This window comes from Glycine max, chromosome 18, assembly GCF_000004515.6.
Source record: "Glycine max cultivar Williams 82 chromosome 18, Glycine_max_v4.0, whole genome shotgun sequence".
Lineage (NCBI taxonomy): Eukaryota > Viridiplantae > Streptophyta > Magnoliopsida > Fabales > Fabaceae > Glycine > Glycine max.
The window spans coordinates 18,578,253-18,605,535 of record NC_038254.2 but is presented as its reverse complement, the minus strand read 5'-3'; the positions used below and the strand labels follow the sequence as shown (position 1 = coordinate 18,605,535).

Here is a 27,283-nt window from a genome sequence, read left to right as displayed (position 1 = left end):
ACAATTATATTAAAAGAACTAGTTAAAGCATACTCACAAGTTCTACACAAATTTGGGTTTGGAGGATTAAAATGTCAGGGAAAGAATAATTACTAAATAATATCCGTTGCTGTGTTAAAATATGAGTAACATATATAGTTACTAAAAGCTGCCACAAATTATTAAACCAGATATTAACCAACAATTAAGCATGATCATGTTAGCCAATTATGCGGTCATAGACGTGAGTCTTGGTAACAAGTGTTCCCTAGTTTGAGTTCAAGCATACTCACATTTCCTAGGATGCAAACGCAAGTTTGAATCAATTTAAAAGGCCACCATTTAGGAAACGCGGCAACATTAAGATTTAAGAAGAAACTAAACTTGACATAATTTCCAAGATCCATAACAACTAAAGCTTAAGCATCCACAAGCTAAAGAAAGATGATGATACAATCTCTAATCAGATCAAGGTCAAACAACCCATCTGTATCCTTGATAAGATAACACGGTACAACAAACTGTCATAGGCTATATTAACTGTACTGTGTGATCCATTTGCAATCCAGATGGCAATTCTTAATCTTCTTCTCTTTCGGGAGGCAAACCACAAGGCAGGAGCATTTTCTGCACAACAAACAGAATTTGTCAAGTAAAGGAATAAGTGATGACCGATGAGTTGAAAATAATGATATTAAGAAAATCAGAGTAGATTCGTGCTATAACCACTCTTCATATAGTACACTAATAGTAAATTATACTTAATAGTACATTCTCATCAAGTCCCATGCAAACTTCAAGTCAAATAGAAAAAACAAATGGGAAAGGAATCCAAAAAACCGTTGGGATCGGATCAGGTCTTTCAATTCTTTTTCCCATGAATCATATATTTTCAGTTCTTTTTCTCTGAACAAGGACCGTTTTCTTGCTAATTCCTTTCAGAACTCCAAGGTCCCCCCCTCTTGGTAAAATATTTCATTTCCCCAGTAGTAATTAATAGGGTTAATAAACATGTTGCATGTTCACAAACCCTGCAAAGCTCTCTCCCATAACGTGTTTCCTATGCCATAACTCCAATTAAGAGGCTAGCAACAATTTAATTTCAAATTGCTCTACTAATTGTGGTATAGGCTGGTAATTTTAGGCTAGAATAAATTCTATATACTGCCTATTTAAACCCTTGTCTTAGAAAGGAATGCAAAAATTGTCAAACAAAGATTGTAGCCATTGCCTCTTCCATTAGATAAAGTGAATAACTGATTTTCTTAGCCTCTTCATGGTACTCAGCCATTGGCTAGTTCAAAGGGGTTTTTTTGTCAGACACAACAATAGGAAATGACAGTGTAAGCAGTAGTTTAGAAAATTCCTTTATTTGATTACTTGTATATCCTATTTAAGTTATCAGAAACATCACTTTCTGAAAAGAAATACCAACAGAATAATAAGCTAGCAACATGCATCAATAGTGCATAGAACTAATAACCCATATTAAATTTCAAATATACAATTAGAAAAGAAAAAGGACTACTTCTTCTAAAAGGAACAGAAACGGAGGTATTAAAAATAACAATAATAAAGGGATGAAACAAGATTATAAAGTTCATCTCCCTAACAAGCAAACAACAACAGAAGTAGTTAAGAGAGTTCATCAGCATTCAGCAAAAAATCCCAAGTTTATTTCTACTTTCATCTCAGAAAACCCATACACAACCTGTTTGGTCGAAATATATTTCACTACAGATGTTAGCAACGCCCTTGTCTTTACTATTGGGCGAAATTCATGCAAGAATCACTTCAGTTACACTACTGGTAATTCCCACTCCACCTCCCTCATGAACTCTCCCAATACAGTAGAACACTGAAAAAGTGTGTATTGCTAGCATTTATCTTTTACTTAAATGAAAGTGAAACAAACTAATGGGTATAGTTAAAGGCCTAATTTGATGTCGAAGGTAGAAGAGCATGAACTAGCCAAATGGAAACAACACACATCAAAGTATATACACATCTATCAATTATCACAAAAGGGAGGGAAAAAAAATGAACCTGCATAAAGCTGTAGCGTTCTCTTCCAATAGATTCATTTTCAGCAATAGCAAAGAATCCCAGTAAAGGGTAGTGCCCAATATATGATGCATAGCTATCACGTTGAATGTTCACTGCCCACTCACTGCAGACACACACCCACGCAAAAGAAAAAAAAGATTAATAAATAGTTTTAAAATTAACAAAAAAAATTGGGGAAGAGAGAGAGAAAACTCACAATCTGTTCAAATCAGCATGGCCAGTTCCAACATATTTGGCTTGGAGATGCTCGAGCTGAGAATTGATGTTAAACCTATCACTAGCCTACATAAAACTCACAAATTCATTTCTGTATCCAAATTTAAAAACCCTAATTAACTCCAGTTCACATAGGTCACAGATTGAGAAACTGAAAAATAAAGAAATTGTATCCCAGCCTGAAGTTTTCGTAACAGAACAAGTGAATGGAAAGAGGAAAAGAGCGTTTCAAAGAAATTGGGAATAGAGTTTCTCTCTACCTGCATGGTGAGTGAAATACGCTGCTAGAACCCAATGCAATGTAATTCACTACGAAGAGGGATCCCGTTCAACGTTAAAATCATAAATATCTAGTCTAGGGTTTAGTTTTTATACCACGGATTAGTTAATAGTACAATCAATGAATTTAATTAGGATTTTTATTAAAAAAAATTAATAAGGATTAAATTTATTTGTATTTGTATTTTATATGTATAAATAAATTTAATTTTCCTTTTATTAAAAAATTAATTATTATATTTATATATAAACTTTAAAAAAACATCTCTATTAGTATTATGTAATAATAATTGTGGGATTTAAGGTGGCATATTACATCATTAAAAAAATTAGTCAATAATAATAATAATAATAATAATAATGATGATGATGATGATGATGATGATGATGATGATGATGATGATGATGATTTTTACTTAATTTTAACTTTACTTTTGGTATTTTAAAAATAAGTTAAAATTAGACCTAAATTTTAAAATAAGAAAAAGGCATTTTTAGTGTTCTCCTTTTCAAAATTTTGAAACAAGAAAGTTAAATTAGGGCGTGTTTGGTTTGCATTTTTATTTTCTATTTTCATTTCCTGTTTTCATTTTCTGAAAATTGTTTTCATTTTCGAAAGATTAGAATTCTGAAAACATGTTTGGTTTGATTTCTTGTTTTCTACTTTCAAGAAATAAAAATACTGAAAATGCGTTTTGAAAAGGAAATGTATTTTTAAATTTGCTTAAAATTACATTTCTTGTCACCGCATTTTCATTTTACCCAAAATGAGGTTCCTGGTTTCAACTGAGAACACTGAAAACGAAATTTTATTGTTTCCAATTTTTGATTCATTTTAGAAAATATTTTCACTGAAAATGTTTTCAAAAATTCAACCAAATACATTTCCATCATCATTTTCTATTTCCAATGAAAATGAAAACAGAAAACAGTCAAAGCAAACACCCCCTTAAGGTCCTATTTTGGTTGGTTTTTAGTTTTGAGTTTTGAAATTTTAAAAGTAATAACTAATTTTTAGTTTTAGTTTCAAAAAAAAATTAAAATCAATTTTTAAAATATGATTAGTTTCAAAATAAACTCATTTTGAAATTTTCATATCGTATAAAAATGAGTTTAAGAGTACTCTTATGTGATGATGACGACAATGATGATAATGGTGATGTCAGGAGTAATGATGATGATAAAGATATCAATGATTGTCATAGTGGCAGTGGTGATAGTGACGGTGGTAGTGGTGATGGAGGTGACATTGGTGGTGGCGGTAATGCTGATGATAGTGGCAGTGACAACGTGGTGGTGGTAGCAATGTTGGTGGTAGTGCCGGTGACGAAGATAGTGTTAAGTCAAAAGACGTTTATGTCTTAAAATGAATCAGAATCCTTAATTATTTTGATTAGATGTAAACAAATACAAAGGTTAAAAGTTGCGTCTTATGCACTATCAAAATATGTTTGCAAAGTCTGTGTCTGATGTTTCAGACAATAACAAGATGAAATCATGACACGACATTAAAGATGTCATTTAACACTTCATTTAATACTTTGTGTCTAAGATCTATTTTGCATAGACATTCTCCTAGGATCTGTTGAATCTTATAAAGAATAAATGAAGTCAAGCTCTAAAATTCCTCAATCGCCATCAAAAGAAGAGTTATGCAAGGTGCACAAACTTGCTTCGACAAAAAGGGAAATGCTTTCCTATTGTAGTGTTCAACACGCCAATAACAAAGAGTGGTTTCTCATCATGAAGAAATACATACATTTAATGCTCCAACGACCACATCCTTCATTTAATTCTCAGCATAAAGAAATATGTCCATTTAAAGACAACATATATTTAATTGAAAGAGACCTATAAATACCAAAAGCTTTAAAGACATGAAGTATGAATTGAAGCGCTCATTATTCAAATTCTTTTTGTAAAAAGCTCTCTATGTAAATTCTTGTAAAGTTCATAAAATCTCTCAAAACACTTTGCTCATTTTGAGAGAAAAGACTAAGTGTTGAAATTGTTTATTTGTCTGTAAGATGATAGAGTGTTAGTCATTTTGCAATCAAATCAACAAGTCTTCTGATTTATGTTAGAGTCAACAGTGGCTTGGTAGGACAAAGAATACTAGTTGTAACAAGCTTGGTGTAAAGCTTAAGTTAAGGAGCCAGAAGTGACAATGATAAATACTTGTAACTTGTTGAAGTTAGTGGAACTTGGTGGTTTTCCAAGATCTAGACATAGTCTCGTGGTTGAGACGAACTAGCATAAATTTCACATGTCTTATTTTCTCTCTTGTTATTTGAATTGACATGGGGTTTGAATTTGATCTTTACTTTTGAAAAACTTTGTTTTACAAAGATTTGAAACTATAGTCTGATATGTCCTGTGAAAATCTAATATTTGTTTTCTTAAAATTTACTTCATCAAACGATATCTTTACTGTATTCAAAAAGGATTTTAAGTATAGTAAATATCACAAGTCAACCCCTTTTTTTATGATATTTACTTTTACAATTTGGTATCGAAGCTCAGCCCTTAAGGGTTGAGCATCCTAACAGTGTCTAGAGGAAAAGATTATGATGGTAGATAACAATAACAACAGTCAATTCATTGTTGAGGAAGCATCCCTCACGAGGCCACCAAGCTTCGCGGGAAAGGGTTATCCTTACTAGAAAGACTGATTGAGATGTACATCAAGTCCAACCACTATAGACTCCGGCTAATCATCACAAATGGAGATATACCCATTCCTCAACTTGAAGCAGAATTAATAGACGTAAACCTTGCTATAATGGAGTTAAACACAAAAGCTCGTTATACTCTGACATGCGCTCTATCTAAGAATGAGTACAACGAGGTATCCAGACTTAAGACAACTTAAGTGATTTAGGACTCACTGAACATCAACTATGAAGGAACATAAGATGTTCAACTAAGAAAGGTTGTCACTTTGATGCGACATTATGAAAACTTCTCCATGAAAGAAGGAGAATCTATGGATGACATGTTTAGAAGACTTCAAGTGCTTCTGAGTGGTCTTGAACCTCTAGGACACACCTTCACCAAAGCTTAGATAAATTAAAAGATTCTAGATAGCTTTCCTAAGGTGGGGGAACCAAAAAAATAGCCATCCAAGAAGCTAGAAATCTAAAAGTTGTAGCATAGGATGAACTATTAGGCATCCTAAGAGTTCATGAAGTTCACCTTTAGAACTGAGATTATCTGCCCAATAGAGATTCAGATGCCCTTAAAACTGTAGAAGTCAGCTCCAAACAAGAAGAAAGGAAAAGCTCTTCCAAACCTTTAAAAGTGCACATGGCTAAGTCCAATTGCTCAGATATCAATTCTAATATATCCACATATGATGAAGTGGCCCTCATGCCGAGGAAGTTCAAATAAATGATGAAAAAGAAAGGAAAGTTTCAACATTCCTTTAGACAAAAAGACACCAGAGTCAAGAAGAAATACAAGGAGGAGAGCAATGCAGAAAGCCTGGACATATGAAGGTTGAGTATCCTTAGTTAAAAAGAAAAAGATGCTCTAGTGACAAGAAAAAGAGAAGTTTGATGGTCACCTAGGATGACTCAAACAATAAGAAAAGTAGTAGTTCAAACGATGAATAAGCTAATATTTGTCTTATGGCAGATATAAACGAAAAATTCAAGGTGAAAACCTGCTCTAAATTTGATACTTCTTCTTGCTCTTCATCAGACGATGAAAAAGATATGCCTTGTGATATTCTTCTTTAGAATAGTCATATGATTTCTCTTCAGTGCAACAAGTATAAAAGATCAATACAAAATATATATTTTTGAAAACATTGAACTGAAGAAATCAAATGAAGATCGAAAAAAGAAAATCCAGACTCTGGAAGAGAATCTAAGTCAGGCCAATAAGACTGACGAATCCTCTATAATTAAAAAACTAAGAAAGGAGATCACTTGTCTTACAAAAGACTTTGGGAATTTTTTGGAAAGCTCTAACACTTTAACCATGATTTTAATATTCAATCAACATCCCCATGATAAGTTTGGTCTAAGACTAGAAAAAGGAGCATCATCTTCTAAGTCACAATTTGTCTTAGACAAATGTGACTTCTATGGTAAGTCTGGAAATTTCAAGTTTAGATGCATCCATAAGAAGAAAAAAATGTCTAAGGGTACTAATGCCTATGGGCCCAAAAAGATTTGGGTACCAAAGTCTTAGATTGTTCCTGTTGCAAATATCCTTGGTAGAAAAAGGCCAGGGTTGAAGCTGGTACTTGGATAATAGATGCTTATAACACATGATAGGGGAAAGCTTTATGTTCCTTGACCTAAAGTCAATTGAAGGAGTAATAGTTGCCTTTGGAGGAATGGGTAAGGGAAATATTACTAGTATAGGTAAAATCGGTATTCCTTCTTTAGCCTCCATAAACAACATCTTATATGTTGAAGTATAACTTACTGAGCATAAGTCAATTTTTCAATAGTGGTTATATTGTGCCCTTAAATAAAGACCAATGTATAGTCAAGATAGAAGATGGAAAGTTTTTCTTTAATGCCAGACGACACAACAATTTGTATGAGATTGATTTGATAGGTCTAAGTAAACAGAATGTAATGTGTCTGCTTTCTAAAGAAGACGAGAGATGGATTTGTCATAAAAAACTTGAGCATGTGAATCTAAAACATATTTAAAAAATTTCTAAAAAGGATTTAGTGAAAGGAATACCTAAGATTTATTGGAAAACTCATATTCTCTATGAAACATGTCAACAAGGGAAACAAATCAAAACTTCTTTTAAATCTAAAGATGTTGTTTCCACTACTAGATTGTTACAATTGTTGCACATGGATCTATTTGAACCAACTCGAACGTTGAGTCTAGGAGGAAAGAAATATGACTTTGACATAGTTGATGACTATTCAAGATATACATGGGTTTACTTCCTTTCAAATAAACATAAGTCTTCCAAAGTCTTTGAGATATTCTGTAAGAAAGTTCAAAATGAAAAAAAAAAAGTTGTGTTTTTTCAATCAGAAGTGATCATGGAACTAAGTCTAAGAATGCTAAGTTTAAATCATTGTGTGAAATGAATGTTATTTTCTACAACTTCTCTTCACCGAGAACTCCTCAACAAAACATGATAGTTCAAAGGAAAAATAGAACTTTGCAAGAAATGGCTAGGACCATGTACGAAAACTCACTTCCTAAACACTTATGGGCAGAAGCAATAAATACAACTTGCTATGTTCAAAATAGAATATTGATAAGAACATTGATCAAAAGGACTCCTTATAAACTATGGAGAGGAAGAAGACCTAATATCTCATACTTTCATCCATTTGGAAGTAAGTGTTTTATCCTTAACACCAAAGGTCAACTTGCAAAGTTTGATTCAAAGGTAGATAAAGGAATCTTCCTAGGTATTTTGACACATCTAAAGCTTTCAGAGTGTTTAACTAAAGAACTTCAGTCGTGGAAGAATCTATCCATGTTAAGTTCAATGATGGTTTAACAATTGATAGGAAGCTATCAGATCTTGAGGATGATTTTGCATATATGCAGATTGGTTCGTTTGTTACGCCAAAGATAAATAAAGTAAAATAGTTTAATGAAATTCTTCCTTAGTTTAAAGAATCATCAAGTTAATAACCTCAAACTAAGTTCTAGAAATTTTTTATTTATCACCCTCAAGATCAGATCATTGGAGATCAAACTGAAGGATTCAAAACTAAATCATCATTCAAAGACCTTGCATCTTATGCTTTTGTGTTTGAAATTGAACCTAAGACGATAGATGATGACTGGAGAAGAACTTCACCAGTTCACCAGAAACTATGTCTAGACACTCATTCCCAAACCTAACGATAAGAAGGCAATGGTGAAATTTTTCAGAACATGAAATTTGACCTACATGTGCAGATTGATCCATAGTTTCCTTTTCGGCATGATGATACTTAGACTAGGGCCACAAGACTATGTGAGTGATAGAGACAGATTCTACATGTACAAATTCATGGTAGGAGAGAAGGTGAAATTTCCTGAGATCATCTTCTATTGGATGTAGGACTTCAAGGACAAGCTCAACCCAAAAGTGAAGAAGGACCTCTTTTGGTATGTTTTTCACTTAGATTATGACAAATGATGAAGTAAATATGTATAACATGGAAGTGTCTACTGGAGTTTCTCAGTTGAAGGGAGTGACCTTTGTGAAGATGGGGATTGTTGACAAATTCCTAAAATATGCTCAGAAACACGTAAAGAAGAAGGTCAGGAAGGAACCATAATTAGTGGTATGACAGACGATAGGAAACTGAAGATCAAACTGTTAATCTTGAGTCTGAAGTTATGTCTCTACAAATAGAGGAGGAACAAGCCCAGCCTCAGACCAACCAACCCATACCCAAACTACCCACCAAGAATAAGATCCTCCACCTTCATCTGAACCTAACCCTTTTATCTCATTCAAACAGCCAAAAACACAACTACCCTCAAACCATAAACCTTCAAATTCTAGAACTACCCTAAAGAGGAAGGCTCTAGACTCATAGTTTGAACCTGAATCTAAACCAACCACCAAATAGTTAACCATCAAAATCAAGCACCCCCAACCTCAACCTATACCCTCCTAACCTCCAAAAGACCAAGAATCTGATGATGCAATTCTTAAAACTCCTACACCTCAACCCTCACCTTCCTTATCCCTTCAACCTCATTCACCAGCTCACCATATTCCTCAATCCAAACCTACTCTGTCTCTCATTAGCAACAAAGAAGTTGTAGCCTTTGCTAAGGCTAAGAAGAAATCCTTGGACGAAGCACGAAAGAAAGCCAAGTTAGATGAAACACTTGAGAAGAAGGAAGTTTTTGAGCTAGAAGAAAGAGTGCTTGCATCTGTTAAAGCACTACCTGAGGAAGAGCTAAAAAGAAAGTTGGAGCAAGATGCCAAGCTTGTTGCCTTAGCAGGCAAGTTATTTGAAGAAATTCCAGACGAAGTCATTTTGGACCCTCTAAAGACATTGCCTATTGAGGAACAACAAAGGCATAATGCTGAGAAGGCTACCATGATGGAGATAGATGGTGAACCAGTGACGATGGTGGTAGCGATGTTGGTGGTGGCACCAAGTGTTAGTGGTGTGGTGGTGGTGGTGACAATGATAGTGGCAGTGACATTGATGGTTGTGGTGGTGGTAGTAATGTCAACTGTGATGGTGATGTCGATGGTGGTAGTAATGATGGTGGCAGTGGTAGTGATATTAGTGGTCATGGTGATAGCAACCAGTTATGGCGGTGACAATTGATAACGATGGTGGCGGTGGCGATGGAGGTGGTATTGGTGGTGGTGGTGATGACAGTGGCGATGATGGTGATAGCAGTGGTGGCAACAAAAAGTGTCATTGTCAAATGTTGAAAATACATGTTTTTTTAACTAAAAAACAAATTCACAAAATCTTTTTTCTTAATTTTGAAAATGAGTGAAAATGTTTCGAAAATGATTTGAAAATCCTTTCATTCCATTTTTTTCAAACACGTTTTGTTTTAAAAATTACATTAAAAAACCAAAAACCAAAAACTTGTAACCACCACAAAGAGGCCCTAAAGTGAATTTTACTAACACTATCTTGTCCTTTCCTATGCTGTGTGGAGTGTTATGTATTAATGTGTGACTAAGCTCAATGCATTATTGCAATTTAATTTTTTGGCAACAAAAGGTTTAGATGAGTTGGGTCCGGAAATTTAACAGGGTCAAGACGGATCTCATGGCTCAATAAGCGCTTACGGAGATACTTACATATTACCCACCAAACAAGATTTTCACATTGACAATAAGAATCAAACTCACGTCTTTATGAGATATAAGTATTTTCCATACCAACTAAACTTAACCTTTGGCTTATAATGTGGTCTCAATAAAAGACCCAATTATAAGATTTTTAAAACTATAAAGACCTAGTTATAATTTTTTAAATTATAAAATGCACATAACCTGACAATTGAATAATGTAATCTCAAATTTTCATCTGATTTTGAAGAACTCACACAAAAAGATATTTTCCACAACCAACTTTAACAATTAAGCATCATTGAATATAAAAGTTCCATTTATAATTTTGCTTCTAAAGAAAGATAATTATTCAACCGGAAATAAAACGACCATGACTTGATTGTTTGTTTCCTATATTAATCCCTCTTCGATATCATTATTCCAGTCTTTTTTGTTTTTGTTTTTTTGATGGAATATTCCAGTCTTTGAAACAAGGACTACACCTCTAAAACATAGTCAGATATTTTACATACCCCAAGAATGTGGCATTCTTAGATAATGGTAGGATATATTAATATGGTAGGAGTCTATAGAATTTTCAATTCATTGCAACCATGGTGCTTTCTAATGAAATTGTGGTTTTAGCCAATGTTGCCCATGGTCAATTGCTAGACAGTATAAATTCCATACTGCCACTTTAAACCAAACAATTCAGTGGCCTAACCTCATTTTGAGATCATATGGAACATGTTATCCAACCAAATATAAACAAACTAAATCAACAACTTTTTTTGCTTTTAGATCAAGATGCTAGTGTTGTAGGGGGACAACTATCAACAGTGCAAGCCAAGATGTCCCTGTACTGCCTGGATATTTTGAATGAGTCATAAACTTGTCCATCACTGCTTTTCTTGTACTCAAACAACAGGTTTGAATGGTCAAATGCTGTAAGCTTGACAAATCCAAAGTCATGGTCTTTAAATATACTCCATGTGGTGTTTATGGGGGCAAATTCAGCAAGGGATGCTCCTCCTCCTCCAACCACTACATGTATTGTACCATCCAAGGAGCCCTTGTAATTGTGCTCCTCTTTGTTGGTGCAGATATTCTGAAGAGAGAAACTGGAAGTTAATTTGTATGTAAATTAACAGATAACAAGGAAAACAGTATCTAGATAATTTAATCACTTTGATTCTTGATGATCAAACTGACAGCTAGAAAGCACAGATACGATACTGCATGAATACTGGGATACAATAAATTTAAAAATCATAGGACATGAAAACACTATAATACTCTGTATAATATTAATCTTGAATTAATAAAAAATCTTAAATCATGATAGCATTCATGTTTTAAAAATGTGAAAAGTTATGATACACATAAAATGCTACAATTTATCTAACTATTGTGATATTCCAATATATGTTGGTATAAAGTTCAAGTACTACTGAAGGCATTAAAAATCAAAGCCAACAAGTAAAAAGTATCTTGATAATATAATTACTTTAATCTATGTTCTTGATGACCAAACTGATATTAAAGTGACCAACAAGAAAAGGACCAGATGAGCTGCCCACTTTCAAATGGAGAAAGGCTATTTTCAAGCCATAGCATGGATTCATGTAAGCAAAACAGCAGGGAAGTATAGGAACATAGTAAAAACTATCTATGCCTGAAGTTAGGGAAATACTTGATACACTGGGCATGTCCTTTCGTAGTTATGGACATGTCCATACATTGCTATGTCAACCTTATACTTTTGCCAAAGATATTGAAGGTCCTCCCTTCCCATTGGTTCTTCAAAAGAGCCTTCTGCCACATAGAATCCTGCAGAAGAATAACCAAGTACCCTATGTGCAAGAAATATCAGCCATGGCTGTTTTTGTCTGTCAACTGATGCTAGGCAATTTTCAATGAATTTATACTGTTCTGATCCTTTTCTCCAATCGAGTTCTGTGTTAGCTATGCAGAATCTGAACATACCATAGTCAACTGAGTACCTGGCAAAGTAAAGTAATTTTTTAGATCTTTTCAGAGGAAACAACATCATTAATGTTTGACAAAGGTATACTAAAGAAGCTAAAATTTACTACAATTATGAATAGGTTAAATTAGTTTTATTTGATGCAAGACAAGGTGCATGGCTATGCAACTTTGATGTTTTGAATAAATGTGAAAGATGATAAATGCCTGCATCCATTAGTGTTATAAAAGTGAATGTATTAAACAACACAAATGTTGAGTATATTCTGCAAAAGGTTGAAAGTATTGACATATTGTACCAGAATTTTTCCCGGTTCTCAGCTGGAACATAAAACATGGTTTGAGCCAGTACACCACATTCACCACCAGAATCCAAGTTCCCATAAAATGATCCAGTATCTGGCCAGTCACGTTCATGATTGCCACTAAAAGCACACAATGTAAAAGCAGAAAATGAGACAACAAAGAATAGCAGTAAACATACAAAAATGCAACACATGCACAACAAGACAAACCTTGCTGTCATATAAGGTACAGTTGATGCAATTGGCTCAATTTGTGCAGTAAACTGATCCCACTGTGAAAGGTATCCATTAGCATAGCTTAAATCACCAATGTTGAAGACAATATCTATATCTTTTAAGTCTTGAATGATCTGTTTAGTAGTGTTGAGTGAGCCAGGCTGGAAATTGTTATATTCATTGGAACCATCTGCTTCTGCCTGCTTGTGGAATAAGAAAATGAAAGGCAGAATTACCAGTAATTTAAATCAGAGGCAAGAATACCGGACATATTTTTGGGTATAATATCTTGACAATGCAAAATATATAACTTTCATTAAAATAACAGAATCAAAATGAGTAAAGAGATCAAATCAACCTGATCAATCTTACGCCTAATGTAATTATGTATACATTTATACAAATTGTATCTCCAGATTGCAGAACATGGTTCTAATTAGAAGGCCCATGAGAAGAAAAAAAAATTACCTTTCCCATATCACCAAATATGACTACTCGTTGTAAGGAATTTTGACCAGGATAAGGAGATGCTTTGAATTGGTATTCTTGACTCCAAATTATTGTACCATTAAATAATTTATGCCCCAGCTTGTATTTGTACCTGCAAGTAGGAAAAAAAAGTCATTGCAAGTTGAAGGTCATGGACAGCAAACTGCTGCTAATAAAATCTCAATATGTTCCTTCACGCCACAAATCAATATTTGAACCACAAGTACAAAGATGCATAGAGCCTGGTTTCTTATAATAATATAAGTCATGTAGGAAAAAGGATGTTTGGTGCCAAATCCTTTCTAATAAAATTAAATACAAATTTCTTGGTTTCTTGAAGTGGTGATTCTTCCACTTCAACCAATCAGAATCACAAGTACAAAGTAATAGAGTGCTTGCATTATGTTCGACACATTTGAGAAAATCAATTGAATTTCATCAGGGATCATCTCTAGTAATGGTTCTCTCAAACTCAAAAGGCTTCTACTAAATATAAGATAATAAAGTGCCAACATGTGCCTAAGCTAATTGTGGTGAATGAGTGGACGTACAAGAAAAAATGAGATTAGAAACTGGAATAGCAAATCAATAATATCAGTTCTCAAACAAGCAATTTCATGATGATTCTCATATAAGATACAACGTACTCTCGGTTGGGCCACAACTCCTTCAGAAAACTAGTGTGTATATATCCCGGGTCACGCCATCCAACAGTCCTTGCTGGTGCACCTATATTTATAGATGAATAATAAGAAAGTGAATGTTTCCAATTCCAGCCCTTCCTCTTGAGTGAAATTTGCATGTACCCACTAACATTTTACAAATGTAAATACTATCAAGACAATAAACATGATTTTCAATCCCAAAAGTAACTTTTTGACTCAAATACAGGTAAAATCAATACTAAAAGGTAACAGAAGAGTTGCATACCACACATGGTGTTGCGATCAAAAGTCAGTGTCCCAGCAGGAGATTTCACAAGGTTCCCTCCTTTAGGGCCCCATTCAACAAAAGGTTCAGCGTCACTGATTTCATATCCACTTGTCCAAGTTACAGTCATCTGTTGAAAGAATGAAGTAAATAATTTTTTGATAATCCTAGATAGTCTTAATCCACATATATAGACATGCATTTACTGACAGATATCATTCACAAGAAAGATTTCAAGTTGCAATAAGAAGAAGCTCCTGCTGCACTAATACTCATGAGAATAATATCCAAAGATGGAAAAAGAAAATGCAATTTTAAGATTACAATATAAAGGCAGATTAGACTTACTTCATCCCATGTTTTCCCTTGTGCTAATCGGGGATATACTGGTGCATTTGGATTGATGAATGATACTTTATTTGACACTGCAACGAGCTTTGGCTGTCAAAAGTAATTTGAAAAAAAAAGGAAGAAATAGAAACATAAAGTTCAGCTCAAAATCCACATTTCTGGACTCAAACATTATGCACACACACTAAATAAAGTAAAACAGAGTTACATATGTAAACAGGACAAAACAATCACTTAAACTACCACTATTGCGGTGGGACTTGGAGTACATGGGAACAAATACTCTCTATATAGAAGTCGCAACAGAAGTTAACAAAGTGTATGCATGCTTATACAAATAGAGATATTATATTAAAATTAAAGTAAGAAGATTAAAAAATGAATTTTCAAATCCTGTATTTTTTTAGAATAATCCTTGCCACTGATTTTTTATTCAACGGCTACAAGATCTACAATTCCATGAGCTTGGGCTTCTGCTGCTGACATAAAAAAATCCCTTTCCATGTCTTCGGATATAACCCATAAAGGTTTTCCGTTCTTTTTTCATAAACCCTTGTGATAGTTTCTCGCATTTTCAGTAACTCTTCCGCTTCCAGGATAAACTCTCCCGTTTGTGCCTCATAAAAAGAACTAGCAGGTTGGTGGATCATTACCCTGATTTTATAACTTAATAAGTATTTCCCTTATCTTGATAAAGTTTGATAGTGATTTCTCCTAAATATCTTTTCATGGGGAGAAAAAGAGGGAGGGAGAGAGAGAGTTATGGCAGTTTTCCAGTGAAAGGGTAGAGATAACCATCTCAGATACTATAAAAGATGGTGCTGTCTGAGGTTCTAGGAGAAATAGAAGATGAACAATAAGATGGTCTGAGCATTCAGATGTTCGCTTTGAACACCTTTCAAATAAAATATATTTCATAAGGAACTATATGATGAATAAGTTCCAAATAGTTGACTTGTCATGGTTTTCATCAACAACTATTGTTTATAACTTCAAGCTTTCATGATGAAATTCCCACAAAGCTATGTTGGTCAATAATATATTCTCATAAAATCAATAGGGAAAATAAAAGCTAGGAAAACTAGAAAGCAAACTGCTAACAGTTTCCATGAATTGGAAAATCTTTGCAATCATCATATATCAATTAATTTGATAAACAGGAAAATTAAAGAGTAGAGTTTATGAGCATACATTAGTTAAGCCACCCGTGAAAAGCGCAAATGAAAAGTCAGATCTCTGATTAATCAACTGAAGCTTCAAGGAACCTTTTCCTGTGTTCTTGTAACCATGACTGGAGAAATTGGCATATTGATACTGAAATTAGAAGCAGAAAAAGGGAAGAGTTTAACATTAAACATTTAAACTTTCAAGCTTTCTTTAGCTAAGAGTTTTGTGCTTGCACAAACCTTGATAGGTGCAGAACACAGAAATGGGGGATTCACCCATATGTTTTCTGCAGGGCAGGTGGAAGCACTGGAAAATGTGAAACATTTGATTCCCAATCAATGCAACAAGACTTTTTATTATTTGTAATTCATGATTATAAAAGAACAAGATCATGGTGCAAAGCCTACTTGAAGTTTGCAGGAGAAAACACTCCAATCCAATCATCTACTGTGGGTTTTGGATTACTATATTGCAGTGTAACCCATTCTGTATTTTGTCCCTACAACAGTTGCAAGCAGGATCCATCAATTTCTGCTACCAAAACTTGTTTTCATGTTAGGCAAGAAGTTAAAGCCAGATAACAAAGCATCTAGAAAATAAAAGAAAATTCTCAAATGCACAATCAAAGCGTACCTTCAAGCCAAGGACATTAGGAGTGGCTTTGATAAAAGCACGTTCATCAAGAGCAAGTGTTGTTTTATGAATGGCAACTTTTGAAAGGGGTTGGTGCTCTTCTGAGACTGCTTTCTGAAAGGTTGCAAGAACAAGCATAGAGAAAAATAGCACTCTTGACTTCCCCATCCCATTCGTCATCATCTGAAATGCATTCAAAATTATAAAATGAGAGCATTGATTGCAAATTGCAATACTAATCAACTACTACCCTCTTATCAAACTGAGATTCCATTAACAACATAAAGCATGAAAAACCACCAGCTATGGTTGAATTTAGCAAAAGGGGTTAGTCTATTATAACATAGTAAACCAAGGTTCGAATCCCTATTAGGAGAAGTGCACGCATTTAGTGTTTGGGACAAAACTATAAAATGAAAACAGTGACAACAATATTAATCAACAACTACCCTCTCATCAAACTGAGATTCCAAAAATAAAATACAGCATGAAAAACAACCAACTATGGTTGAATTTAGCAGAAGGGGTTAGTCTATTACAACCTGGTAAACCAAGGTTCAAATCCCTGCTAGGAGAAGTGCACGTATTTAGTGTCCTATAGTGTCTACTTCAAAAGAAGATACCTGTAAGGGGAAATAACGTGAAAAACAAAGGATCAATCTCTAGCCACTAAAATGGTAGTGAGAATTTAAAACAAGCAATTGGGTGCCACGAAAAACATTACCCACTTCCCCAAATGAAGAAAATTGAAAATCAAATGAAGATAGAGATATGCAAAATGGAACCAGAAGAAGCAGCTGTCACCTTCGGAGAACAGAATATGATGAGATGTCAGAAAAGTAGTTTTATGAGTACGAAAAGAAAAAGGTAGAACAGGGAAAGCTTACAAGTTATAACATCATCATTGGCAGCATGTGGTTACTTAGTTGGGTTCACAATGTTTCATAGTATATGTAATTATCGAGTTTCGAATATCTTAGTGAATTATTCTCCATAGGCCCCGGATTCAATGGGAAACGGAATCTTTTGGCTTTATCTAATTATTTTCTTTTTGGTACATTAATTACTTTGCTGGTTGACTTAATAAGAATCTTTTACCTATCTATATACTATATATCTATCTATATACTATCATCTACTATGATACAAATAAGGTCCTGAATGACCTACGTGTCATGCTGTGGTGCAATGTAATTCTCGCTTAAAAATATCAAATCATGTTATAGTGTGTTTTCATTAATAATATATAATAAATAAAATAAATAATTAAATAAAATTAATGTCTCGAAGACTGATGCATTTCCATTCCCAAAAATATCAACATCAACCTTTTTATTTTTTCCACGTTACGAGTATTGATGATGCATTACTTTTTTTATTTTTTTAAAAAAGGCAAACATTTATTGTGGCACATCATTTATCATTTTTATTTATTGTTGAAGGCATTTTCCTTCTCTCTTTCTTTAGAAATCTTAAACGCCATTTTTTTTTTATCATTCTTGCTTTCTGTCATTTCTCTGTCCCGAGTTGCTTTCTCTCATTTCTCTCTCCCGAATTGTCATTTCTCTCTCCCGAGTTGCTTTCTCTCATTTCTCTCTCCCGAATTGTTATCTCCCCCTTCTCTGTTCCTTCTTTCCATTTTTTTCATTTTTCTCGTTTTTCTGCGTTTTCTTACATCTAAAGCTGTAATTTTTTACATCAAAATTGTGATTTTTATCTCAGATTCCATGACAACGATATCATATTTGCGTTCCTTTCCAAGTTTGTATTTCTATTTGACCGTGACTAACTATTGTTCTTCCTTTGCAACACAAAAGCTTCAATTTTTTTGTGTTTTCTATTTTTTTGTGTTATAATGACTTTTCGCAGGACAAAAGGTTAAATTTTTTGGTGTTCCTGAGCCTTCTTCGACGTACCCAAAGGTTGGAGCTTTTTTGCTGGGTTTGCCAGTTCTTTACTTGATTTGGCCGAAAAATGATTTATGGGTTGTTTTCTCTCCTATCTTTCTACGTTTTCTTTTTTCATTTGATTTATTTGACCGTGGCTAACTATTGTTCTTCCTTTACAACACAAAAACTTCAATTTTTTTGCGTCTTATGTCTTTGTTTTGTGTTATAATGACTTTTCGCAGGACAAAAGGTTAAATTTTTTGGTGTTCTTGAGCCTTCTCCAACGTACCCAAAGGCTGGAGCTTTTTTGCTGGGTTTGCCAGTTCTTTGCTTGATTTGGCCGAAAAATGATTTATGGGTTCTTTTCTCTCCTATCTTTCTACGTTTTCTTTTTTCATTTGATTTATTTGACCGTGGCTGACTACTGTTCTTCCTTTGCAACACAAAAGCTTCAATTTTTTTGCATCTTATGTCTTTATTTTGTGTTATAATGACTTTTCGCAGAACAAAAGGTTAAATTTTTTGGTGTTCCTGAGCCTTCTCCGACGTACCCAAAGGCTAAAGCTTTTTTGCTGGGTTTGACAGTTCTTTGCTTGATTTGGCCTAAAGATGATTTATGGGTTGTTTTCTCTCCTATCTTTCTACGTTTTCTTTTTTCATTTGGTTTATTTGATGGTGGCTGAGTATTGTTCTTCCTTTGCAAGACAAAAGCTTCAATTTTTTTTTTGCGTCTTCTGTCTTTGTTTTGTGTTATAATGACTTTTCGCAGGACAAAAGGTTAAATTTTTTTGTGTTCTTGAACCTTCTCCAACATAAAGTTGTCACCGAGAGCAAATAGTGTTCGGCATTTGAAGGACAGGTTTGTGATGTATTTTATTTCTCCTTTTGATTTATGGGTTCTTTCAGTATAAAAGATTGAATTTTTTTTTTGTGTTCCTCAGTCTTATTGAGTCTTATTTGACTGTGGTTAACCCACTCTTCTTCCTTTGCAAGACAAAAGCCATAGATCATAGTATGTTGGATAAATTACAGGTTCGTTTTCCCTCCCTGTCTTCTTCTGCGTTTTCTTTTTACCCTTTTTTTTGTATTTGTATGCGTTTTTCATTTCGATTTTTTATTTTTTCACTGCATGGTCATTGTTTCTCTTAAAGCTACGATTTTTTTCTCCAAAAAACTTTGATTTTTGGGTTTTGTCAGTACAAATATTGAGTAGTGCTTCATTTTCTTTTTCTTTGCAGGGGAAAACTTCGTTTTTTTCTTTACTCAGATGAACATAGTTCGATTGCCGATGTTCTGCCTTAATAGCACAATATTGAAAAATATGGATCTTTGTGTTGCATTCGCTACCTATTTTTATCTTTTTTTGTGTTGCATGTTTGAGTTCCTTTCTTTATCATGTTCATTTTTGTATTACTTGAAAAAAATGACGTTTATTACTATGATTAACTTTGAGCTTCACGAGTGATCTTCAGTCTTCTCTAATGTTCCCGTTCTTATTATGGCAACTTATTGTACAAAATCCCTATGTAGATATTCTTGGCATTTGTACTTATACCGGTTAAAAATAAAATAAAAATTACTTTTAATGTTTTCGCGTTTTGTTTCCTTCAATTCTGCACTATTTTATGCCTTTTACGTTCTTATTATGGCTACCTTTTTTGAATTTTATGTTTATTTTGCTTTCATTTCCAATGAATTAATGTTTCTAAGAAAAATTAATTATTTGTATTCTATTCTCAAGACGTTTGTCTTTCCAATGCGCTTTTTTGGTCCCAAGACACTTGCCTTTCCAATGCATTTTTCTGTTCCCAAGACTTGGCTTTCCAATGCACTTTTCTTTATCTTTTCAATATGCTTTTCTATCATGATGCTTTTAGTCATCATTATAATAAATTAATTATTTTAAAATTTAAATGTTAACATAAGATTAATATTTCAAACGAATAATAAATATAATTTAAAAATATAAAAAGATTAAAATTAAACTTAAAATTTAATTTATTCAAATAAAACAAATAATTAAAATGAAAAAAAACCTACACACGAGTAAGGACTAGCTTGGTAAAACAGTGTACCTTTTATCAGTATAATTTTTTAGAATTAGTTATTGTTTTGAGTGTTTTCTACAATTTTCCACGTTTTGAGTGAAATATTTTTAGTCATTTCTACTTTTGGGCGTTTTCTTCCATTTTATATGTTTTGAATGAAATGTTTTCATCCATTTCTCCTATCGCCATTGAGATGGTTTAGCTTAAAATCCTCGCCAATCATCCTTAAAAGATTTGTATTTATTTAATTAACGAATCTTATCTCCGAAATTACTTAAGCATATTTTAGGCTATTTTTCGGCAACTGATTGCCAAATTTTTCCCATAATGTTTTATTCATGTCGATGGTTTCCTATTGAAAGTAATAATAATAATTAAAGCATAAAAAGGAGATTGGATACTTCGGTTTAGGATAAGGAGATGACGAGATAAGGCCCTTTTGGTACATAATTTAGCCCTTCTTAATTATTATATAAATTAAATTTCATCATTTTTTATGAGTCGGAATTATTTTTTATCAATTTAAATATATCATATTAAGTTTTTCTATAAAATATACTACGTGTGTAATTGTGTATAATTATAATTGATAAATTTATGCTTTGAATAACTTTTATATATGTTAACTTTTATTTACTAACTATTATATTGAATATTTTTTCAATAAGTTTGAGTTTATAAAATTTTAATATGATTTAATTTTAGTATAATTAATAGACAGTATATTGCTTTTAGTCTTTACTTACTATTTGTTTACGTTTAAATTTTTTATAAAATTATGTTTTGCAAATTTCATTTTTATATCATAAACAATTTTTTTAGCATCTTTGGTTCTTATACTTTTCCTTTTGCTAATAACTTTAGTCTTTAATATGGAGTAACAAGTGAATTGATGGTGTCACGATCACTTTAACAGTTCAATAGCATGTGACATTGTCAAAATATTTAATAGAAAAATTACATGTAGTTTCTTTTATAAGTTATAATATTAAAAATCTTTACGTGTAGAATAACTCACACTAATAGCGTAAAATAATTTATATATTTTAAAAAAATAAAAAAAATCTTTAAGTGTAGTTAATTTTTTTTTATATAAAAAATAAGTTTCATACTTGAATCAAAGAGTAGATATTTCAAATTTTTATTGAAGAGTTAGATATTTTAATTATGTTAGTTAAAAAAATAAGATTAATGTTAACATCAGATTAATGTTCCAAACAAAAAATCAATAAATAATTAATAAATATAATTTAATGTCAATCATCATCAAAATAAATCAAATTCATCAGTGTCAATCATCATTTAATGTCATGAGTAAGTATGTCTCCTTTTGATTCTCCATGATCATTCAAACTAATTGGAATGTCTTGATTTGAAATACTATTAACAAGTCTACACCTTGGCGCAGGTTTCAAATTCATATTTTATTTAATGTATTTTTTCTGCCAATACTTAAACATTATTATTATCCAAATAAACTAAATTTTCAGTCATTCCATAATGAATTTTAACACTATTGATAAATATACAACAATATTTTCATAATAAAAGTTTAGCACGGGAAGTGAAAAAGATTATCATTACATTCATAATAAATGATAAAAGTCTAGCACGAGAAGTGAAAAAAATTATCATTGTGATACAGTAATATGCATTGATCAACAATAAATATGGATTATGCACAGTAAAAGCCTAGCGCTTATTATACTAAGTACATTATTAACTATTCATTATAGTTGTTCACCTCCCCAACTATTGAACAATATTCAAGGAGTTTTAAGTTTTTATACTCGGGTTTTGTACTATTTTCATATGCTTTCATTTTTGTTCATTATATCTATTCATGAAACTTCTCCATCATTGTATCTGTTCATGAATATGCCGAGATCTCCATTATTTTTATTTTTATTAATAGTAATTGTAAGTATTTTTAAACATTTTTCTTCTTGTGAAAAAATTTATTATTTAATAAAATAAATATACATTACTAGGAACAATTTAATTGTGGTGGTACATATTATAAAGTAATATGTTATTAAGATTTATGATTTTTTCGCTTATGGTGTATGTTATTACAAGATTTATTGACTTTCGTATTTTTTATGTTTATCTTTTTAATCTTTCAAATATTTTTTTGCATAGCCTCTAATAAAGAAAATAAATATTAACGATTACGGGAAGTGTAATAGCCTCGCAATAAATATACAACCGTATTCATGATATTTCTTCTAGCACGGGAAGTGAAAAAAAATATCATTATACTGATCAGCAATAAATATGGATGACGCACCGAAACAGGAAAAGGCCAACGCTTAATATACTAAGTACATTATTACAGTATATAAATGGATTAATAGACTAAATGTTTGCCGAGGTGCAAAAGATTATCATGGGAAGTGAAAAAGATTATCATTATATGACCAGTATGGATGACGCATGGGACAAACATTACTACTTTTCAAGTTGACGTCATGAGACCTCTCATACGTTTTTTTTTTGTAATTGTTTGTTCATGAATATATTATATGTTTGACATAGTATTTTGAATTGTAATTCTATTAACCAGTCTTATCAAACAAAGTTTTATTTTTGTAATTTGAACCATACTATATGGTTATTTGTTATTTGCTTAAATATACAAGTTAATTTTTTTATGCATTCTTAAATATTAGTAATATTTAACATTTAAAAAATCTCATATATTACTATAAATGATCTCTTTATATTTCATTCTTATTAAATCACGACCATTACTACATGTTCATATCAACTTACATTTTTTAGCTTAGTGTTGTTGTTTATCGTATCTAACTCCTGCATACAAATTCCAAATATTCACTAATGTTATTTGCACATGCAACAACTCATTTATTCTGTTTATTGTATAGTCTCTCACTCCGTACAAGATGTTACCATCATAATCTTTCTAGCACCATCCAAACATTCTACCATACAATCAGGTTAGTTTCAAATACATTTCTAAATTAATGTTTTCTTTTCCCTACACATATTTCAATATTATTATCGTCCCATTAAATAAAATTTTCAAACATTATACATATATTTTGACATACTTCATATTTATCAATATTCAAATAGAAGTATGAGCCCGTGCATCGGCACGGGCGTCTCTCTAGTATAATAAAAGAGAAGGCCAATAAAATTTCTATTATGCCCATGCCAGAGTTTGACACGTGTACGCCTGTAGTTGACAAAGTTGGAATTTTAAAAAATTTGAAACAGTTTTTCTAGATTGACACATATTTTGCTTTTTGCTCACAAAATTGTTTTATCTTTCCATTTCTCTCTTTACTTCTCCCGTGTAGTCTATGGAAAATTCCTGAGCCTTCTTGAACAACTCGGTCCTCCACTTTGAGAACGTGACTTGCCTGCAGCTGGCATTGTCGATTCTTTTGATCTTGATCTTCCCTCGACCCATTGGCTTAATTTCTCGTTCTCTCAGAGCACAAACATGCCTAACTAAACGAGAAATTATAGTTGGTGCTTTGGGAGGAGTAGCGATTCGACGGTTGAAGATGCGAAGGAAGGCACCGCAATAAGTAAGGTAGCGAGAATGGAAAGCGTTTTACCTCAAATGACTAGAGAGGTTCGCTGGAAACGACAACTTTGCATGGCTCCATGTTCTCGGTGCATTTAGAGACTGTTTCCTTTTTGCCCCATTTTGGATTTTCATCTGCACCCGCGAGTCCCACACAGTTTTGGCTGCCTCTTCCTTCCTTTCTTCTTCTATTTTCTTCTCTTCTCTTCTGGTTCACATTTGGATCATGTGGGTAGAACACAACCAACTGCAAGAAAGTCATCATCTTTGAGGTTCCTGGTGCCTTCACTACTACTTGCAGGTCTTTACTTTCCTTTTTGACTTTGTAACTTTCAATGTTCATAGATACTTGAGATTCAACATTTTTACTCTCAAAGTTTCAATTTTTTAAAACAAGTGTTTATCCCTAAATTTCAATTTTTTAAAACAAGTGTAGAAAATAAATTGTTGCTTTGTTGAGTGGATGTGCAACTGGAGGTGCAATATCAGCAAAAGGTAACTCTTTTTTCTTTCATTTTCTGTCATTTTTATCATGTTTTTCTTTCTCTTATATGTTACAAATGACATGCTTACATGGCATTTCAAGGCATGTATAGAATAGACTTAGAAACCTTATACCCAGAATTGTGATACTTCAAGGTTCCACTTTGCTATTGTATGTTTGGTTTCTTTGGGTTCCTTAAAAAAAGGATGCATTTTGGGAAGTGGTTCATCTTTTGTAGATATTAAGAAATCAAAATTTTGGTTGCTTATATTTTTCGTACTCATAGGAATGTGCTTATGCTCTTATGACAGGCATACATTCATTATAATTTTTTATGGACATTACCGCTTGCGATGTAAATTTTATGAGTAATTTGTGAATGCATGCTTCCCTTTTTTATAATTTTATTGATTATTTTGTTATGTGGTTTTTGTTGATTTTCGTCAACAGGAAAATCCCGAGAGATTTGACTGAGGCGTCGTTATCAGGAGAGGGATTATCTATAGTGGCAGCTTTGGTTATGATGTCTTTATTTGGAATGGTCAGTAAATGAAAGCCTGAAACCTCCATTTTGTTTGTGACTTATGAATTGCTGAACATAATATGTGTATAAGTGTATTGTAAATTGATATTAGGTCCTCATATTGTTATATGCCAAATTCTCCTTTCGGATTCGCATTTCTCTTTCTCCACCGCAACACACTCACCTTCAAGTGTTTCCTTCTTTCTTTTTCTTTTGCTTTTAAATGTTATTTTTGTTGTTCATTTGCGATTTGTAAATCAAATCAACCAGCTTTAGTGCATTACTCACGATTATCATTGTTCTTGGAACTCTGCACTTGCATACACACACATTTGTTGTTTGTGCTTAACTTAACATGAGGACTTCTTGTGACAAATATTGATACCAACTTTCTTTTTCTGTGTTGCAGGATCTTGGTGTGTTGCAGGATTTTGGTGGCTGTTTTGACAATATTTGAGAGAGTTGGTGATACTTTTATATCATGGTAGAGGATTCTATCTTGCATGTATTTAGAGAATGTTATACTTAGATTTGCTTATTAACAAAAAAATGTTTTTTTTTTTAAATAGGAAAATGGACTTTAGGATATTGTCATGATGCAATTTAATGAGCGTGGAATTGGAGGATATTTGGTCTTCAATTGTAGGAAGTTGCTTGAATGTTACTTATGTTATGTTGTTTGGAGTAACCATTTTTTTTTAATGTCAGGGATACAAAATGATAGGATCCTTTCTGACCCGGGCCCTTGTGTATGTATTTTTGTTTGTTGTTCCAAATTTTCAGTTTTTTTATATGAATGGTTTGCATTTTAATATTTGAAATTTAATGATTTTATTTGGCATTTGGTGTAATGGCAGCATGGTTTTTGGCTATGCTAGCTTATCCAGCTTATGAATGCTATAAAGTGGTTGAAAAGAATAAGCCGGAAGTGATTATAAAACAATTGACGACACTGGAGTATGTTCTCACTTTTTTTTTTACTTGCTTTAGTGAACTTTTCCCTTCAAAGATTTAATGCAATTCTCACACACACCCTATACATACTAGAAAATTGAGAAGAGATACAAGTGACCTAAGTTGACCAGTCCAAAAATCATCATAAGAACAAAATAAAACTTCCACAGCGATATCCCATTAATTTGATGATATGAACTCTATTCATAGGGCTTATTAGAGATGTGATTAACAATTAATAAACATTTTTAACAACATAACTAAATAACACATTTTGTAACTGATACAGCAAACACTTGATTAATATCCTGATTTTTTTTCTTTTTCAGGTTCGTGATTACATTCATGTTCTTGATTTAACAGATGGCCATATTGCCGTGTTGCGTAAACTGGATAATCCTAAAATAGGTATTCATTTCAAATTAATTATTTTCTTCTAATAATTTATTGTGTCCTTTTGGTAAACTCTGGCATTAGCAAATATTGTGAATATGAATTGAATGATTAATTTCTATAAATGTTTAGACTAATTGCGGGAATACATGGGTTGCTCATTGCTGATATCTTCTTTCGTTTGGTGTGTTGGAGATTATTTTGATGCGATGATTAATGACACTGCTCTTGCTTTGTAATTTGTTAAAGTGTGCTATCAGAGTAATTTAATCTAGCTAATTTGTTGATTGTAATTTCAGGCCTAAGCAATCTGGTTGGTAGAACCTGCAGAATTTTAATATCAATTATACCAAACGCCGTCATTCCAACGCTTTATTTTGTCACATCTTTGTGTTAGTGCTGCAAATAACATGAATCCGCTTGGACAGATTTTCCCTTAGAGAACGCGTATGAGCTATTAGGAGTGTCCGAGACCAACTCCTTTTACGAGATTAAAGCGTCGTTTCGCAAATTGGCCAAAGAGACTCACCAGGACCTAGCTGAGTCAATGAATGATTCCATCGCATCTCGACGATTTGTACAAATTTTGGCAGACTATGAGGTTTGTGCAAATCTGGTTCTAGAAGATTTATCTTCGCAATGATGTTGGGTGGAGCTATTAGTGACATTGCCATAATTTATCTTATTATTATAGACATGTTCATATAATTTGTTCTGCCATTTCAAACTTAATGTGATTGGAGTGGATAATATAATTCCCATCTCGACCAAATACAAAAAAAAAATATTAGGTGATGGCTTAATTATGTTACTTATTTTTTATCCTATAATCTCATGCCATAATTATAAGTATATGATGGCAGTGTCTGCCATCCTTTTCCCTGGACATGCAAGCAGAGTTACTCCACAGAGTGGCAATCATATTCCTCCAAGCCATGTAAGTTTCTTTGCTTAATAAAAAGTTATGCAAACAACACTTATCGTGTCCTATCCTATAATGTTGTGTATCTTAGTCTAATTGAGTTCTTCGTTTTGATCAATTTCTTCTTTTGATTATTCTACCTAAAATCAAGT

The 27,283-nt window shown here is 32.8% G+C and overlaps 2 protein-coding genes and 1 long non-coding RNA gene across 12 annotated transcripts; 1 reads left to right on the top strand and 2 right to left on the bottom strand.

Annotated features, from left to right (window-relative positions):
- Positions 1 to 345: 345 nt before the first annotated feature.
- LOC100817663 (uncharacterized protein At4g14342) lies at positions 346 to 2,633 on the bottom strand. The gene is made up of 4 exons (XM_014771287.3): positions 2,523 to 2,633; positions 2,243 to 2,328; positions 2,026 to 2,149; positions 346 to 606 (listed from the first exon to the last, which is right to left on the bottom strand). Exons 1-4 carry the CDS (start codon positions 2,526 to 2,528, stop codon positions 559 to 561), a joined length of 264 nt encoding a protein of 87 aa, XP_014626773.1. The 5' UTR covers positions 2,529 to 2,633; the 3' UTR covers positions 346 to 558.
- Positions 2,634 to 10,870: 8,237 nt separating this feature from the next.
- Positions 10,871 to 17,365, bottom strand: LOC100817130 (probable inactive purple acid phosphatase 1). 9 transcript variants are annotated; one of them, XM_014771068.3, is made up of 15 exons: positions 17,247 to 17,326; positions 17,084 to 17,163; positions 16,809 to 16,982; positions 16,360 to 16,542; positions 16,134 to 16,225; positions 15,966 to 16,032; positions 15,751 to 15,873; positions 14,557 to 14,649; positions 14,209 to 14,338; positions 13,926 to 14,007; positions 13,258 to 13,390; positions 12,784 to 12,989; positions 12,568 to 12,693; positions 11,976 to 12,285; positions 10,871 to 11,390 (listed from the first exon to the last, which is right to left on the bottom strand). In XM_014771068.3, exons 4-15 carry the CDS (start codon positions 16,540 to 16,542, stop codon positions 11,085 to 11,087), a joined length of 1,851 nt encoding a protein of 616 aa, XP_014626554.1. In that variant the 5' UTR covers positions 16,809 to 16,982; positions 17,084 to 17,163; positions 17,247 to 17,326; the 3' UTR covers positions 10,871 to 11,084. The 9 variants fall into 9 exon arrangements, with proteins under 9 accessions (XP_014626554.1, XP_006602367.1, XP_014626556.1 ...); XM_006602304.4 differs by having other exon boundaries at positions 16,902 to 16,982; XM_014771070.3 differs by lacking the exon at positions 17,084 to 17,163 and having other exon boundaries at positions 16,902 to 16,982; positions 17,247 to 17,265.
- Positions 17,366 to 17,506: 141 nt separating this feature from the next.
- LOC106796811 (uncharacterized) lies at positions 17,507 to 19,834 on the top strand. 2 transcript variants are annotated; one of them, XR_001386014.3, is made up of 4 exons: positions 17,507 to 18,606; positions 18,753 to 19,107; positions 19,190 to 19,280; positions 19,487 to 19,834. It is a non-coding gene; the product is annotated as an uncharacterized lncRNA (long non-coding RNA). The 2 variants fall into 2 exon arrangements; XR_001386013.3 differs by having other exon boundaries at positions 17,507 to 19,107.
- Positions 19,835 to 27,283: the final 7,449 nt, after the last annotated feature.

Coding starts and splice junctions, on each gene's coding strand:
- LOC100817663 (XM_014771287.3), bottom strand. Junction 2,150..2,242: donor CATGCTGATTTGAACAGATT/GTGAGTTTTCTC, acceptor GTGTGTCTGCAG/TGAGTGGGCAGTGAACATTC. Junction 607..2,025: donor AACGCTACAGCTTTATGCAG/GTTCATTTTTTT, acceptor TTTGTTGTGCAG/AAAATGCTCCTGCCTTGTGG.
- LOC100817130 (XM_006602306.4), bottom strand. CDS start 16,542: ATGATGACGAATGGGATGGGGAAGTCAAGAGTGCTATTTTTCTCTATG. Junction 16,033..16,133: donor TTTTCTCCTGCAAACTTCAA/GTAGGCTTTGCA, acceptor CACATTTTCCAG/TGCTTCCACCTGCCCTGCAG. Junction 12,694..12,783: donor GTACCTTATATGACAGCAAG/GTTTGTCTTGTT, acceptor GTGTGCTTTTAG/TGGCAATCATGAACGTGACT.